The sequence below is a fragment of the Dipodomys ordii genome, unplaced genomic scaffold (genome assembly GCF_000151885.1).
Source record: "Dipodomys ordii isolate 6190 unplaced genomic scaffold, Dord_2.0 Scaffold7, whole genome shotgun sequence".
NCBI classification, from domain to species: Eukaryota; Metazoa; Chordata; class Mammalia; order Rodentia; family Heteromyidae; genus Dipodomys; species Dipodomys ordii.
This window is the reverse complement of record NW_012267223.1, coordinates 2,092,057-2,105,209: the sequence shown is the minus strand read 5'-3', so window position 1 is coordinate 2,105,209 and position 13,153 is coordinate 2,092,057. Positions and strand designations below refer to the sequence as shown.

Here is a 13,153-nt window from a genome sequence, read left to right as displayed (position 1 = left end):
CAGGCCAGGAGAATGGCAGCCTTATGAAACTGGACATTATCTCTTTAGTTTTGCTTTTGCTGGGAAGTGGTGCCAGCGCCTCTGCCCGGAAGCCAGGCTCTTGGCTGCCCTGTCCACTTCCCTTGTGCTCTGTGGCTTTGCTGGGTGCTGAGGAAGAGGGCAGTGTCCTGTGGCTGGAGGCAGGGGGAGGGGTGCCCACAGAAGGAGTTTCTGGTCTTAGCATTTGTTTCCAATACGCCTGTTCTTCTGTGAGCCTGGGTGGTGGGGTTAGCCGCTCACTCACTTGACTTTCTAATGGGAATTTTCCTAAGGAGGGTAACGGAATAAATTAATCTTTAAAAAGTGGCCTGGAAACCCTTTCTCTTTTGAGGAAATTGGTTTATTTTGTTTTTTTAAATAACTTGTTTCTATTTTCTGCTGTTTTACAAGGTCATGAATCTAATGAGTTTTAGCTTCAGCCCCAGCACGGAGTAAGTGGGGCTTGGACAGTCATAAAAAGGCTGCTTGGGACCCCCGCTCTTGGCTTGGAGCCCCCTCCCCCTCATCAGGATGCTTGCCTGTGGCGTGGCCGGGCATCCAGAACCACTGTCTCCTTGTCTGCCCCCACATCCTTGTGCATCTTTTTTCGTCTTTTGATAGGTACGTGGATTTCTCTGCCAAGGTAGGGCATCCAGACAAAGCCTTCATCATTTTTTCCGAATGGCTTTCAGTGTGGTTTTCTTGTTTGCAGTGCTGTTTTTCAGAAGAGTACCAGGTGCTGTGGGAAATAAGTGTAATTTCATCCTAAGCTACTGGGAGTAGTAAGCTAGTGGGGTTTCTTCATGTGGCTCCAGAGAGGTCAGGCAGCAGGAGATATCCAGAGGAGCTTGTTCCCAACCAGCTGCGTGAGCCCTGTGGTTCCTGCCAGAGATGAAGGGTAGAGGCCCAGTTTAGAGCTCAGGCCTAGCTGGCTGCTGTGGCAGTAAAGCCTGTTCAGCTGCTTCTCTAGGCCCAGGCAGCCCTAGCTTCCCTAATAGTTACTTCAGCCCAGCCCAGCCCTCCATGCCCAATGCTGTCTCAGTCAGGGACGCAGGGTTGTGCGCTGAACAATATAGGGATTTTTTTTTTTTTTGTCGGTCCTGGGGCACTGGGCCTGGGCACTCTCCCTCAGCTCTTCAGCTCAAGGCGAGCGAGCACTCTACTACTTCAGCCACAGCCCCACTTCCAGTTTTCTGGTGGTTTTTATTGGAGATAAGAGTCTCATGGGCTTTCCTGCCCTGCCCGGGCTGGCTTTGAACCACAATACTCAGATCTCAGCCTCCTAAATAGTGTTACAGGCGTAAGCCACCTGTGCCCGGCAATACAGGGATTTTTGTTCGCAAGAAAGAAGCACTCCTAGCTCAGCCCTCCCCCAAGCTGCTTGTTTTCCATAAGGATGATCTAATAACTGGTCCTGAGGAATGCTTTGTGGAACCCCTGAAGAGAGTGTTGTTGTGTTCCGTTCCTTCGCTCGTGGTCAGCAATGTCAGTCTCTGCTTCCATCCATCCCGGTGAGTTGCAGCTGGCCATCTGACCACCACACTCCCTCTGTTAGGCAACAATATCTGAGGGCTTAATTGACAGCAGTTAATCAAGCCTTGAGCCAAGGATGGCGGTGCACATGTGTAATCTCAGCAGCAGGAAGGTCAGGCAAGAGGATCATTAATTTGAAACCAGCTTGGCATATGTGTTGAGACCTTGTCTAGGGGAGGAAGGGAAGAAAGGAAGGCCCTAACCTCAGGATGTCTTGTTTTAATTTCAAAGGGGAGAGGGGTGTCAGTGGGCTGTGGCCGGGAAGGCTGATGTGGACTGGTGGTGGATTCTAACAGCTGGTCACAGCCCCACGGGCTAGCCTAGGATTCAGCCTCTGCCATCTCCAGTGACTGGAGGCCATAGGGTGTGGTGAGAAGCGCAGGCCTGGCCTGGCTGGGGTGGGCTGGCACGGAAGTACGGTGCGGGAGCTCCTGTTGCCTGCATGTGGCATCCCAGCTGCTGGCTGTCCTGCAGGTTGTTCCTACTTAGAGAAATCATCAGATCTAAAGTCCAAATGAGAAGAGGACGAGCAGCCGGGCAGCCCCCACAAAGGACTTCCTGTCCCAACTGGACAAAACTGAGCGCCAGCTGTGACACAGGTTTTCTGCCTCTGGGCTCCGCATAACAGGACTTGGTGATTTCAGCCAGGTGGGACCAAATGGCCGTGGCCTCAGGGTTGTTTTTCTCTGACTCCCAAGGTGGTGCTGCCTATGTATCGGAGCACCCACTGAAGCCCCACTGCTGTCCACAGGAACTGGAATTCAGAGCACTGCCTCCTGCAACGCAGCCCACAGGACCTCCTTGTCTGAATGAGCAGTAGCAGTGCCCAGCTAGGTGTTACGGGCAGGAGCACAGAGGAAAGGACAGTTCACTGCCTCAGTGGCAGCCGGCAGAATCTCAGAGCCCTGTCCAAGCCCCAGCAAGATGGCCAGAAGGATGGGGTGGGACGGATGCATGGCAGGAGCGGCGTGTGTGCCAGGCATTACTGGTGCACTCCAGCTGTGTGTGGGGAGGGGCACGGGGCCAAGGGCTTCCACCTGCTTCCCTGTGAACCCTGGCAGGTGGCAGCTTTGCTGGGCAGGCCTGTGAGTTCGCATGGGAATGAGACTTGATTGCTTCCTGGTCCCAGCCGCATCTCAGGATAAAAAAGTTCCCAATCTAGCCGGGCGCTGGTGGCTCACGCCTGTAATCCTAGCTACTCAGGAGGCTGAGATCTGAGGATCACAGTTCAAAGCCAGCCGGGCAAGAAAGACCGTGAGACTCCTATCTCCAATAAACCACCAGAAAACCGGAAGTGGCGCTGTAGCTCAAGTGGTAGAGCGCTCGCCTTGAGCTGAAGAGCTGAGGGACAGCGCCCAGGCCCAGAGTTCAAGCCCCACGACCGACAAAAAAAAAAAAAGTTCCCAATCTAGGACCGCCGCCATTTCAGAAAGCTTTAGAATGTTGGGTTCGACTAGAACGGCGCCTCAAGCCAGCTTCACAATGTACTGAGCAGATGTGTGGTTTATTTTCTGTTGTCGGAGGATGCTGGCCAAGTACGGGGAAATTAGCTGTTGGCTAGCGGCTGCCAAGCTGCTCGGAGGGTAATTAAACCAACAGTTTGAGCTGCTTCCCCAGTTTTGGTTGACAGCGGAGTCATGTCATCAGCCTGAAGCAGGAGGCTCGTCTGCCCGTGCGGGGGCCAGCCGTGCTGTCCTCCAGCCGCTGACAGAGGCTACTTACACAGGGGCTAGTAAGAGGACAGGCTTGGATGCAGCCTTGCTTTTTGTCACTGCAGATTGCAATGTCCCTTAGAAAGGCCACTCCAGCCTCTGATTTCACCAGTGGTCTTCTGAGGCCAGCTTTGAAGAGCTCCTGACAGCCAGGAGACAGGCTTTGTATCCGCCCAGGCCTGGCTGCAAGCTGCTGAGAAGAGGATGGATAATGAAGAGTAACGGGTCATGCTAAAGCAGCGCCTCTTCAGATGGGCTGTGGAGTGATTTGGGTCCATCTCAAGGGAAGTGCACTGCCAGAATGCACCAGAATTCAGCCCAAATCCCTCTGTGACTCTGCACAAGTGGTTTTTGAACACAGCCCAGGCTTGAAGGCAGAGCCGCACCGCCATCTCCCAGCCCTGCAGCACGAAGACAACAGGTGTTCTTTGCTAAGCCTCCCTCAGGTAGCACTGGCCTGGGATGGGCCTGTCACTGACCCTGATACCTGCTTTAGGTGTAGTGAGCGCTGAAGATGTCACACTGGGAAGAAGCAGCTTCTAGCTCCTCAAAAAGTCAACGCACATCTTACGCCCAAGGAGGCTTGCACCCAAATGAAGCAATGTTCATTCTTTTTTTACTGGCCAATATTAGTTGGTTTTTTGTGGGAGGGGGTGGGGGGGTGTTATTGCTTTGATTATTTTCCTTAAGTGCTCTACCACTTGAGCTATGCCTTTAGCTATTTTGCTCAAGGCTGGTGCTCTACTATAAGAGCCATAGCTTCACTTCCAGCTTTTTTGTGGTTAGGTTAATTGGAGGTGAGTCTCAGGGACTTGATGGCCTGGGCTGGTTTTGAACTGTGATCGTCAGATCTCAGCCTCCTGATTACAGATGTGAGCCACTGGTGCCTAGAGAGTGAGATGTAAAACACCCTATGAAATGTCCATGAGAACAAACCAAATGAGAGGTCCCTGCCTGAGTCTCATTTGGAGCTCTGACCCCGATTCAGAGGGGGGTCTGGCAGAGAAAAGCCCCAAGGCTGAGGCCGTGGTGTGTCTGGCCAGTCTGCCCACTGGGCACCCAGAGTACTCGGTGCTTACTTTGCACTTTGCTCTCCAGGGAGCATAGCTACACCCACCCTCACCCCTGATCAACCCCTTCTCCAGAGAGGATTGCCCACCTCTGTGCAACACCACCTCTGAGTCCTGGAGAGGATGGAGTGCCTTCCTGATTCTTATTCTTGGGTGTGGGGGGGGAGGTGGGGTAGAGGATTTTTGCAAAGGGCCCTGGGTCTTGAACGCAGGCAGGGCCTGGGCGCTGTTTCTAAACTTTCTGTGCTCATGGCTAGCACTCTCCCACTTGAGCTGCACAGCTCCACTTCTGGGTTTTGAGTGGTTAACTGGAGATAAGTCTCACTTTCCTGCCCAGGCTGGCTTTAAACTGCAGTCTTCAGATCTCAGCCTCCTGGGTAGCTTGGATTATAGGTATGAGCCACTGGTGCCTGGCTTGGGGGGAGGGTTTTTGAGCCAAGGTGGTGCGTATGCCCCTGGGCCTTTGTCCTGTCCAGTCCTCTGCACGCTTTGACCTTCACCTCTGCAGCAACCTGGGGGAGCCTGAGACTCCCAGAGTCCTGGGGACAGCCTGGGTGGTAGGTGTGGATGCCCCAGAAGGGCTGGAGGGGGTCCCATGACATGGGAGGCCGGTCAGGGTCACACCTGGCTTTCTTCACGGTGGCCTGGATGGAAGGACATGGAAGCCAGAGGGGCTGGGGGCCAGGGGGAGTTCTGTCTGCAGAACAGGGCAGAAGCCCAGCTGGGTTCTGGTTAGCTTAGTTCAGACACAGAGGCTGCTGGCCCAAGGCTCACGTGGTAAGAACCAGAGTGGTGTTGAGCCACACAGACTGGGGCAGCTGTGTAGCTGGAGCTGTGAAGCTGCTCTCGTCCATGCAGGGATCTTAGGCTGAGTTGCAGGATGTGCCAGAGAAGATGGCGAGTCTCCCGCCTCCCAGGTGCCCTCGCTGCGGTGTAGGAGGTTCTGGGGACCCACGGGCTTGGCAGGGTGTGGGCAGGGCACTTGGGGACTTCGGCCTACTGCAGTTTTTACCTCTGCTTCTTCATGTAAATCGACTTGTGAGTCCCGTTAGCCTTTTTCCATTTTCATTTTGTTTTTGAGGAGTGGCAGTACAGGATCTGGCTGTATACAGCCCAGGCTGGCCTGGAACTCATGACGGTCGGGATGACAGACCCATGCCCCACACCTGACGTAGAATTTTCCAAAACAGGCAGCACATACCCATGTCCAAAGTAGCCAAGTGTGTTACCAAATGTGTGTACCTGTCACAGATGCCCTGCGTGCATGTGACTATCCATCATGTGCGTGTGCCCACTCACGCACTCATGTGCTTCACACATGTCCTGTCTGTGGCGTCCATTGATGTCCTCTGCAGACACAAGCCTACCCCTTCACTGGACAGGGGCCGAGTGGTCCTGGGCTTCCAGCCAGGTCTGGATTGTCTCCCGGGAGGAAGGATTCAGGTCTTTCTCCTCTGTCCTCAGCCTAGTGTCTGCCAGGAGGTTCTGGGGTCGCTGGGAAGTTGAGCGGTGGGTTTAATCCCAGATCTGACTGTAGATGGCCTTGGGCTCTGGGCCAGCACTTTGGTGGCTGGTGTGTATGCATGCGTGCGTGTGTGTGTGTGAGAGAGAGATTAGCCACACAGTGACACCTCACCCTCTGTACAGCTCAAGTTTCATCTTAAAGGTTAAAGGGAGGCATGTTGCCGGAAGGAGACAGTGCAGTTCAGGCTTGAGGACAGACATTAGGCTCACCCAGTGCCAGACTGACAGCAAATCTGGGGGAGCACCTCAGCCCACCCCTTGTTCCTGCGGGTACTGTCTAGGAGGCCCCACCCCCACACAGCTCACAGCAGCAGCAAAGCCCTGCTGGTAATGCCAGCTCCCGCCCTCCCGATGCTGCCTCTGGTCACACCCTCAGATGCCACCAGTGTCCCCAGGGGGCACCTCAGCCCAGGCCACAGTTCTCGCACTACAGACTTGCTCCCTTCCCAACTCCCTCAACAGGGCCTTAGGCATCCGAGCGCCAGGCTGCAGAGATGGCTTGGTGCTCTGGCACCTCCGTGCTCTTACGCTGACGTCGCTTTCCCCAGCTTCCCTGGGCCACTGTCACGTACTGCACAGTGCTACTGTCTGGCTATCATGTGCCCTGAAGACCCCTGTGGTTACGCTCCCACCACAACGCACTGCCTCAACACAGGCCCAAAGCAGACTAAAGGCACCCTTGTCTTCATTACTCAGGGAACTGTTGCAGTGATGGGGAGCTGACACACATATGGAATCAGACGCATACATGGACACATCCAGAAAGGAACATACACAAACTGGTGATTATTGGGTGATAGATACAGAGGAGGCACTTTTAATTTTATTCTCTTGGTATTACCAGAAACTAACTGTAGTTTCTTAATCAGTCCACCAGGAGTTTATCTATTACTCTTTTCATGGAATCACCTTTGAGTCTCTAGACAGACATTTTCCTGACTCACCTTCCTCTTCACCAATTCTCTCTTAAGCAGTGTCTCATCAATCAGATCACTGAGTTCTTCATTGTTTTTCAGTTTCAGAATCTCCATGTGAGGGCTGGGAAAGTGGCTCAGTGGTAGAGCGCTTGCCTTGCATGCCTGAGGCCCTGGGTTCGATTCCTCAGCACCACATAAGCTAAAAAGAAAAGCGCTGTGGCTCCAGTGGTAGAGTGCTAGCCTTGAGCTGAAGAGCTGAGGGACGGCGCCCAGGCCCAGAGTTCAGGCCCCACAACCGGACCCCCCCCCCAAAAAAAAAATCTCCATGTGATCCTTATAATTTCAGGGTCTTGATCAAATTTTGATCTTGCCTTGTATTTCCTTAAATACTTTAAAGTCCATGTCTAATAAATCCACAATCATGACCATCTTTGGAACTGTTTCTTTTTTGTTCTTTTTGTGTGTGTCCGTCCTAGGGCTTACACTCAGGGCCTAGGCTGAATTTTCCCTTAAGGAAGGCTAGCACTCTAACATTGAGCCACAGCTCCACTTCAGGTTTTTTGATGGTTAATTTGAGAAAAGAGTCTCATGGACTTTCCTGCCTGGGCTGGCTTTGAACCATGATCCTTAGATCTCAACCTCCTGAGTAGCTAGGATGACAGGCGTGAGCCACCAGCATCCAACCTGGTAACCTCTTGTCCCATCCCCCTTCTGGCTGAATGCAGGGAGGGGTGGGGGGACGGGACATTGCATACACACTCTCCCCAGGAAGCACCAGCTTAGCTTTACCCCTGGCAGGCCACTAGGCCAGGGCCTCCACCCCCACTCTGTCCCAGCCAGGGCACCGGCTTCCTGTCCTGGTCTCAGGACCCCACCTGCCGCAGCACAAACTCCCACTTCCGCAGCGCCAGATCAGTGTCCTGTGTGGAGACGTCACGGTGCCACACGGCCCGCACGGCCCGTTCTGTCCAGGGGAACAGCAGCACGCGCACGGCCTGGCCGGTCTGGGCCACCTCCTCAGCACTCACGTTCTCCAGGCGCTGGCACAGGTCGTCGGGCCGCAGCCCGTCCACTCTCACCAGCACGATGTTCGTCTCCACAGCAGCAGGGTCCACAGAGCAAATGGGCGATGCCAGTTCCTGGAGTCCTGAGCCAGATTCGATGGTGAGCAGAGAGCCCAGCCTCCCCGCCCCCCCCCAGCACCGAGGAGCGTGCCCAGGACGGCAGGGAGGGGGCCACTGTCATGGGAGGAGAGGAGCCTGCGTCCCCACATGGCCTTCGGGGCCACGCAGACTTCAACTCTGCTACTTTACTGTGGGACAAATCAGCTGACCTCTCTGGCCTCAATTTCACCTGTGAAGTGGGGGCATCGTTGGGTAGTGAGGAATCAATTAATGGGTAAAAGAGAGCTATGTTGGAGGTTCTCTGGAGTGTTCTGCAGAGTGCACCAGGGGCTGGGGAGGGGAGCAGACCTCTCCCCTCTCCCCCCCCCCCCGCCCCGAGGTTCAGCAGCTAACCCTCAGCATCCCAGAGCCATGCAGGGCCCAAGTGGAAAGAAGCAAAGGGGTGGGGAGGGGCAGGGCAGGCACCTTGGGCGAACCTCTGGGCGTTGCTATGGTCCCTCCGCAGTACCTCCTCCACGCCGGCCAGGCCCGCCAGGGCGGCCGCAGCCAGCACCCCGGTCTGGTGCATGCCCCCGCCCAGGGTCTTCCGGAGTCGCCAGGCTTCTTCAATGAAGTCCTTGGGCCCCCCCAGCACAGCCCCCACAGGTGCGCCCAGGCCCTGGGGAAAGAGGAGAGGCTCCCGGCATCCATCTGTGCACGCCTGTCCTCTGGCTGGGGGAGGCAGACGCAGCCCGGGGCCGGCTGCAGGGCCAGCGGCTCTGGGCCCAGCTCGGCCTTCCGTGGCGCTGCCACCCCTGCCTGTGCCAGGCCAGCCGGGAGCTTCCTTACCTTGGAGAAGCAGAAGGACACAGAGTCGCAGTGCTCCACGATGCAGGCAGGGGGCACACGCAGGGCCACGGCTGCGTTCATCAGCCGGGCGCCATCCAAGTGGACCCGGGCCCCATGCGTCCGGGCCAGGCGGTGCACCTGGGGACAAGAGGCAGGCAGAGGTCACAGGGGCCAGGCTGGAGGGAGGCTCCTGGGCGTGGCTCCTCGAAGGACGAGAGGTCTGGTGTCAGCAGCCTGGCTGGTTCTGGATATGCATACTGTGCTAAGCAAGCCTTGGCTCTGCTGTGGCGAAGAGGCTGATGGCAACCATACTAACACACAACCGTGTGTGTGTGTGTGTGTGTGTGTGTGTGTGTGTGTGTGTGTGTGTGTGTAGCCGGCGCCGTCATGTCATGCTAGCAGGTGCTCTACCACTGAGCAACAGCCCCCTCACTTCCTTATTGAGCACCGCCACGCAGCAACACTGCGGGCCCAGGGTAAATGCTTCGTGTTCTTTCAGCTGCATGGTGGCTCCGTGAGGGGCCCCTGCTCCTGCAGAGCTGAGGGGAACGAGGTCTGGAGCCCAGGCTTAGGCTGAGCTCTCACTCAGCACAGTGGCCTCTCACCGTGCATATGAGGGTTGAGAACCAGCGGAGCTGGAGCTGAGCCACTCACTCAGCACGCGCTCTTCCCCAGCCTTGCCTGAGACCAGGCCAGTGCCCAGTGCTGACTCTGAGCAAGGAGGGTGTGTACACAGGACACCAGTTCCGGGGCTGGAGGGGGCTGCAGCCCGGCTCTGGGGTGGCCATCTCCCTTGTCATCATTGTGTTAGGGCCTCATAGCCTGCCATGACAGGGTAGCCACAGAGGGCCCCTGGCATACGTCAGAAGCCTGAGTCCAGGAAGCGGGTAGTTCAGGGGCTGGTGGAGGGGGTGCGGCGGCGGGCCTACCTGGCGGAGGTGGTCGATGGGGAGGACCCGGCCCCCTGCGCTGTTGTGCGTGTTCTCCAGGCACACGAGCTCACAGACGGGGTGGTATGGGCTCCCCAGGCCACGGGTGATGGCCCGCTCCAGCTCGTCCAGGTCCAGGGTGCCATGGGGCAGGTCGGGGAGGGGGTGGGAATGCACCCCGGCAATCTGCGGGTGGGGGGGGCACAGGGCCAGGTAGGTGCTGGGGGTCCAGCAGCATGCCCTGGCGGCAAGGGGAGGAACCAGATTCCCCGATCCCCAGCCGGCCCCTCCTCAGCTCTGGGCCTGGGGCCTTTCCCTGAGCTGGTGCACAGCGGCATCTCCTCTAGGATGGGCAGGAGCGGGTCCTTGCTGGTGTTCGGCTCAGAGGCCTGGCTTCCTTCTGAGTGCCAATGTTGCAAGTGCCCATTAGGGGGCAGCAAGACACCAAGAAGTCGGCCAACCGATGTTGGGGGGGGACGCCCCCCCCCAGAGGCTGCCCAACACTGCCCCCATGTGGCAAAGCCACCTCCCCTGCCAGATTCTCTGTGCGCTCTCTCTCCCTCTGTAGGTTCCAGCTGGGGGGGTGGGGGGGTCAGTACTCCCTTCTGCTTGAGGCTGGCTGGCTGGAAGATGCCCAGGGCCCCAGCAGAGCTAGGCCTCGTCCTTACCTGAGCCACTAGGCCCTGCTCATAGACGTGGAGGTGGCTTTCCTGCCCAAGGAGGAGCTGGGAGCCCCGGCGCCGGCAGTGACCCATCACTGAGACAGATGGGAGGAGGGAGGACTTGGCACTGAGTTCAGGGGGGCCTCTGCCCCTGCTCAGCTTGCCAGGCTGAGCCAGAGAGCCTACCAGTATCTACGCCAATTAGAAAATGGTACCCATTCCTGCTATGTGACAGAAATCGGTCGCGCGAAACCCACAATGGTGGGACATGTACGCCGGGAATGCTGGGCCACACAGCCTGTACCCTAGGACCCTGCAGGCCCCAGCACAGGGTCCCCCATGGAAGGGCCACAGGGCTGCCCCCACAGTGCCAGCCACTGGCAGGCCTGGCGGGAGGAACCCGGTGAGGGTGTTTAATGAAGCACAGTGTAGAGGAGGAGCAGGCAGGGGCAAGTCTCAGGACTGCTCCAGTGGTGAGATGTACAGGGAGCCCAGAGCCAAGGCCCTGGGAGGAAGAGGAGATTCTTGCTGATCTCACTTTCCTTGGCCCAATCTTGCAGGACACCTACGATCACACTCAACAGAGGAGAGGGGAGTGCCCACTGAGGCCCTGGGGGCAGGGGGGCAAACTCACCAGAGATGAGGTTGGCCATGGTGTTCGTGGGCACAAACAGAGTCCGCTCCACCCCAAGCAGCTCTGCAGTCTTTTCCTGCAGCTCTGAGGAGGAGGAGGTGGGGCAGGAAAGGCTTTATCAACAAATGCACTCAAGAGCCTCTGCGTGCCAGCCTTACACAGGGCACAAAGTTCATTTGTTCAATGGCAGCCCCTTGCCCTGGGACTCTGCTGAGAAGCCTAGAAGTCCGGGGGGGGGGGGGGGGGGAGGGGAGCGGGAGGCTGGAGCCTGTCTGTGGTCAGGGTGATGGCAGGTCCAAGCCCGGAGGCCCCTTGGTCAACTCTGAGCCCACCTCCCAGACCACGTCCACCCCCAGGCCACCAAACTTCTCTTGTGGTTTGAATCTCCTGTCCTGCCTGGACCTCACACCTATTTTACTTCCTTTCCCAGCAGCCCCAGTGCTGAGGCCCTGGACGGTGGGTGGGACTCCTGCTTTAGGTCCACAGTGTCTCCTATTTGTGTGGCACTGAATGGAAAGTCCTGATGTAACATTCAAGGCTGACATGATCTGGCCTCTGTCACCCACGACAGAGGGGCCCTTCTGAACCCAACACTCCAGCCATGCTCGCCACTGCTGTCCTGAAGCCTTATGCTTCTGGAGCTGCCCTGCTAGGTGACTCCACATTCTCCCTGTCCCCTCCTCCCCCCACACTCATCCTTAGGTGGGGAGTTCCTCTGAGAGGTCCCCCTCCCCAGTTCCCTAGGTCTCAACAAACCCTCTGCAGACTCCAGTCCACACAGGTACAATTCCTTGTCCCACATGCCGCCTGGTACCCATCAGATGCCTGCTGAGCAGAGGCTCTGTGTCTCTGAGGTTCATCACTCAATGCACAGCCTTAATCTACCCTGGCCCTGGGCACTTTGGTGGTCCCACGACTAGTCTCTGCCCCACAGGAGGGCCGCGCAGCCTCAGCAGTACCGGTGGTTCCCTACAGCACTGGCTCAAACTGTGGTAAGCTGTGGGTCCCCATCTCTTTAAATCGTCTCTAGAATACCAGAACCCACTCTTGGGGAGCCCCGCTTCTAGATGGTTCTAATTCTTATTACTTTCATCTTCCTGGTGGAGAGCAGAGGGTAGTTACAGGTTTTGGAGTTAGAAGATCTGGGTACCAACCCTGTTTTTTCTGCCATCTACTGGTGTAGGGGACTGGCCGGCATCCCGGACCTCGGGGTGGCTGGGCGAGGCTGCCCGGGGACCCGGGGTGATCCTGTTAACACGCGGGTTCTGGCTCAGCCGGCCCAGGGTGGGACCCGAAACTCCGCGTTTACAACGGGTCAGAGGGGCAGCAAACGCGCGGTCAGCACAGCCAGCTCGGCCGCTGGGCCCGGCCCGGCCCGGTCATGCTAGCAGGTGCTCTACCACTGAGCAACAGCCTGGCCCGGACACCGGCCGCCCCGGCCCGGCCCGGACACCGCCCCGCCCGGCCGCAGGGCCCGGCCCAGACGCCACACCGCCCGCCCCGGCCGCAGGGCCCGGCCCGGCCCGGCCACCGCCCGCCCCGGCCGCAGGGCCCGGCCCGCCCCGGCCCGGACACCGCCCCGCCCAGCCGCCCTCCCGCCAGCACCACGGACAGCGCCCGGGGGTCGCCGCGCCGGGGCCCGCGCGGCCCGCTCGCCGGGCTCACCGCGGACGGAGGGGTCCTCGCCGTAGTCGTCGTCCCCCACGGCCGCCTCGGCCATGGCGCGCCTCATGGCGGGCCCGGGCCTGGTCACCGTGTCGCTGCGCAGGTCCACCACGCGGGCCGGGACCCCCGCCCGGCTCCCGGACCCCCGCGCCCAGCACGCCCGGAGGACCACGGCCCGGCCCGGCCCGCGGAACATGGCGGAGGACCGGCGGAGCCTGCTTCCCGCGAGCGCGGCTCGGAGCGCGCGGTCCTCGCAGCCACCCTTCCCCGACTCGGGGTCTCCAGCAGGACCTGGGCGGGGCGCGGCCCGGGGCACACTGGGAACTGTAGTCCGCGCTGGGTCGCTTGGGCGGGTCAGTGTGGCATGCTAGGAGTTGTAGTCCAAGACCTGTCACTTGAGAGTCCCGGCGGGCAGCACAGCATGCTGGGAGATGTAGTCCACACTGAAGGGGAAACTGGGACCCACCAAGCTTTTATGGAGCAAACAGATATGACAAATTTAGTCCAGTTAAGCAAAGAGTCCAGCGTTAATAAATG

General features: G+C 58.2%; 1 protein-coding gene across 1 annotated transcript; it reads right to left on the bottom strand.

The window, feature by feature from the left end:
• Positions 1 to 7,498: 7,498 nt before the first annotated feature.
• On the bottom strand, positions 7,499 to 12,840 carry LOC106003259 (probable low-specificity L-threonine aldolase 2). The gene is made up of 7 exons (XM_013038116.1): positions 12,617 to 12,840; positions 10,952 to 11,035; positions 10,324 to 10,412; positions 9,656 to 9,841; positions 8,727 to 8,864; positions 8,364 to 8,556; positions 7,499 to 7,921 (listed from the first exon to the last, which is right to left on the bottom strand). The coding sequence occupies exons 1-7, from the start codon at positions 12,810 to 12,812 to the stop codon at positions 7,638 to 7,640; spliced, it is 1,170 nt and encodes a 389-aa protein (XP_012893570.1). The 5' UTR covers positions 12,813 to 12,840; the 3' UTR covers positions 7,499 to 7,637.
• Between the last annotated feature and the right edge of the window lie 313 nt (positions 12,841 to 13,153).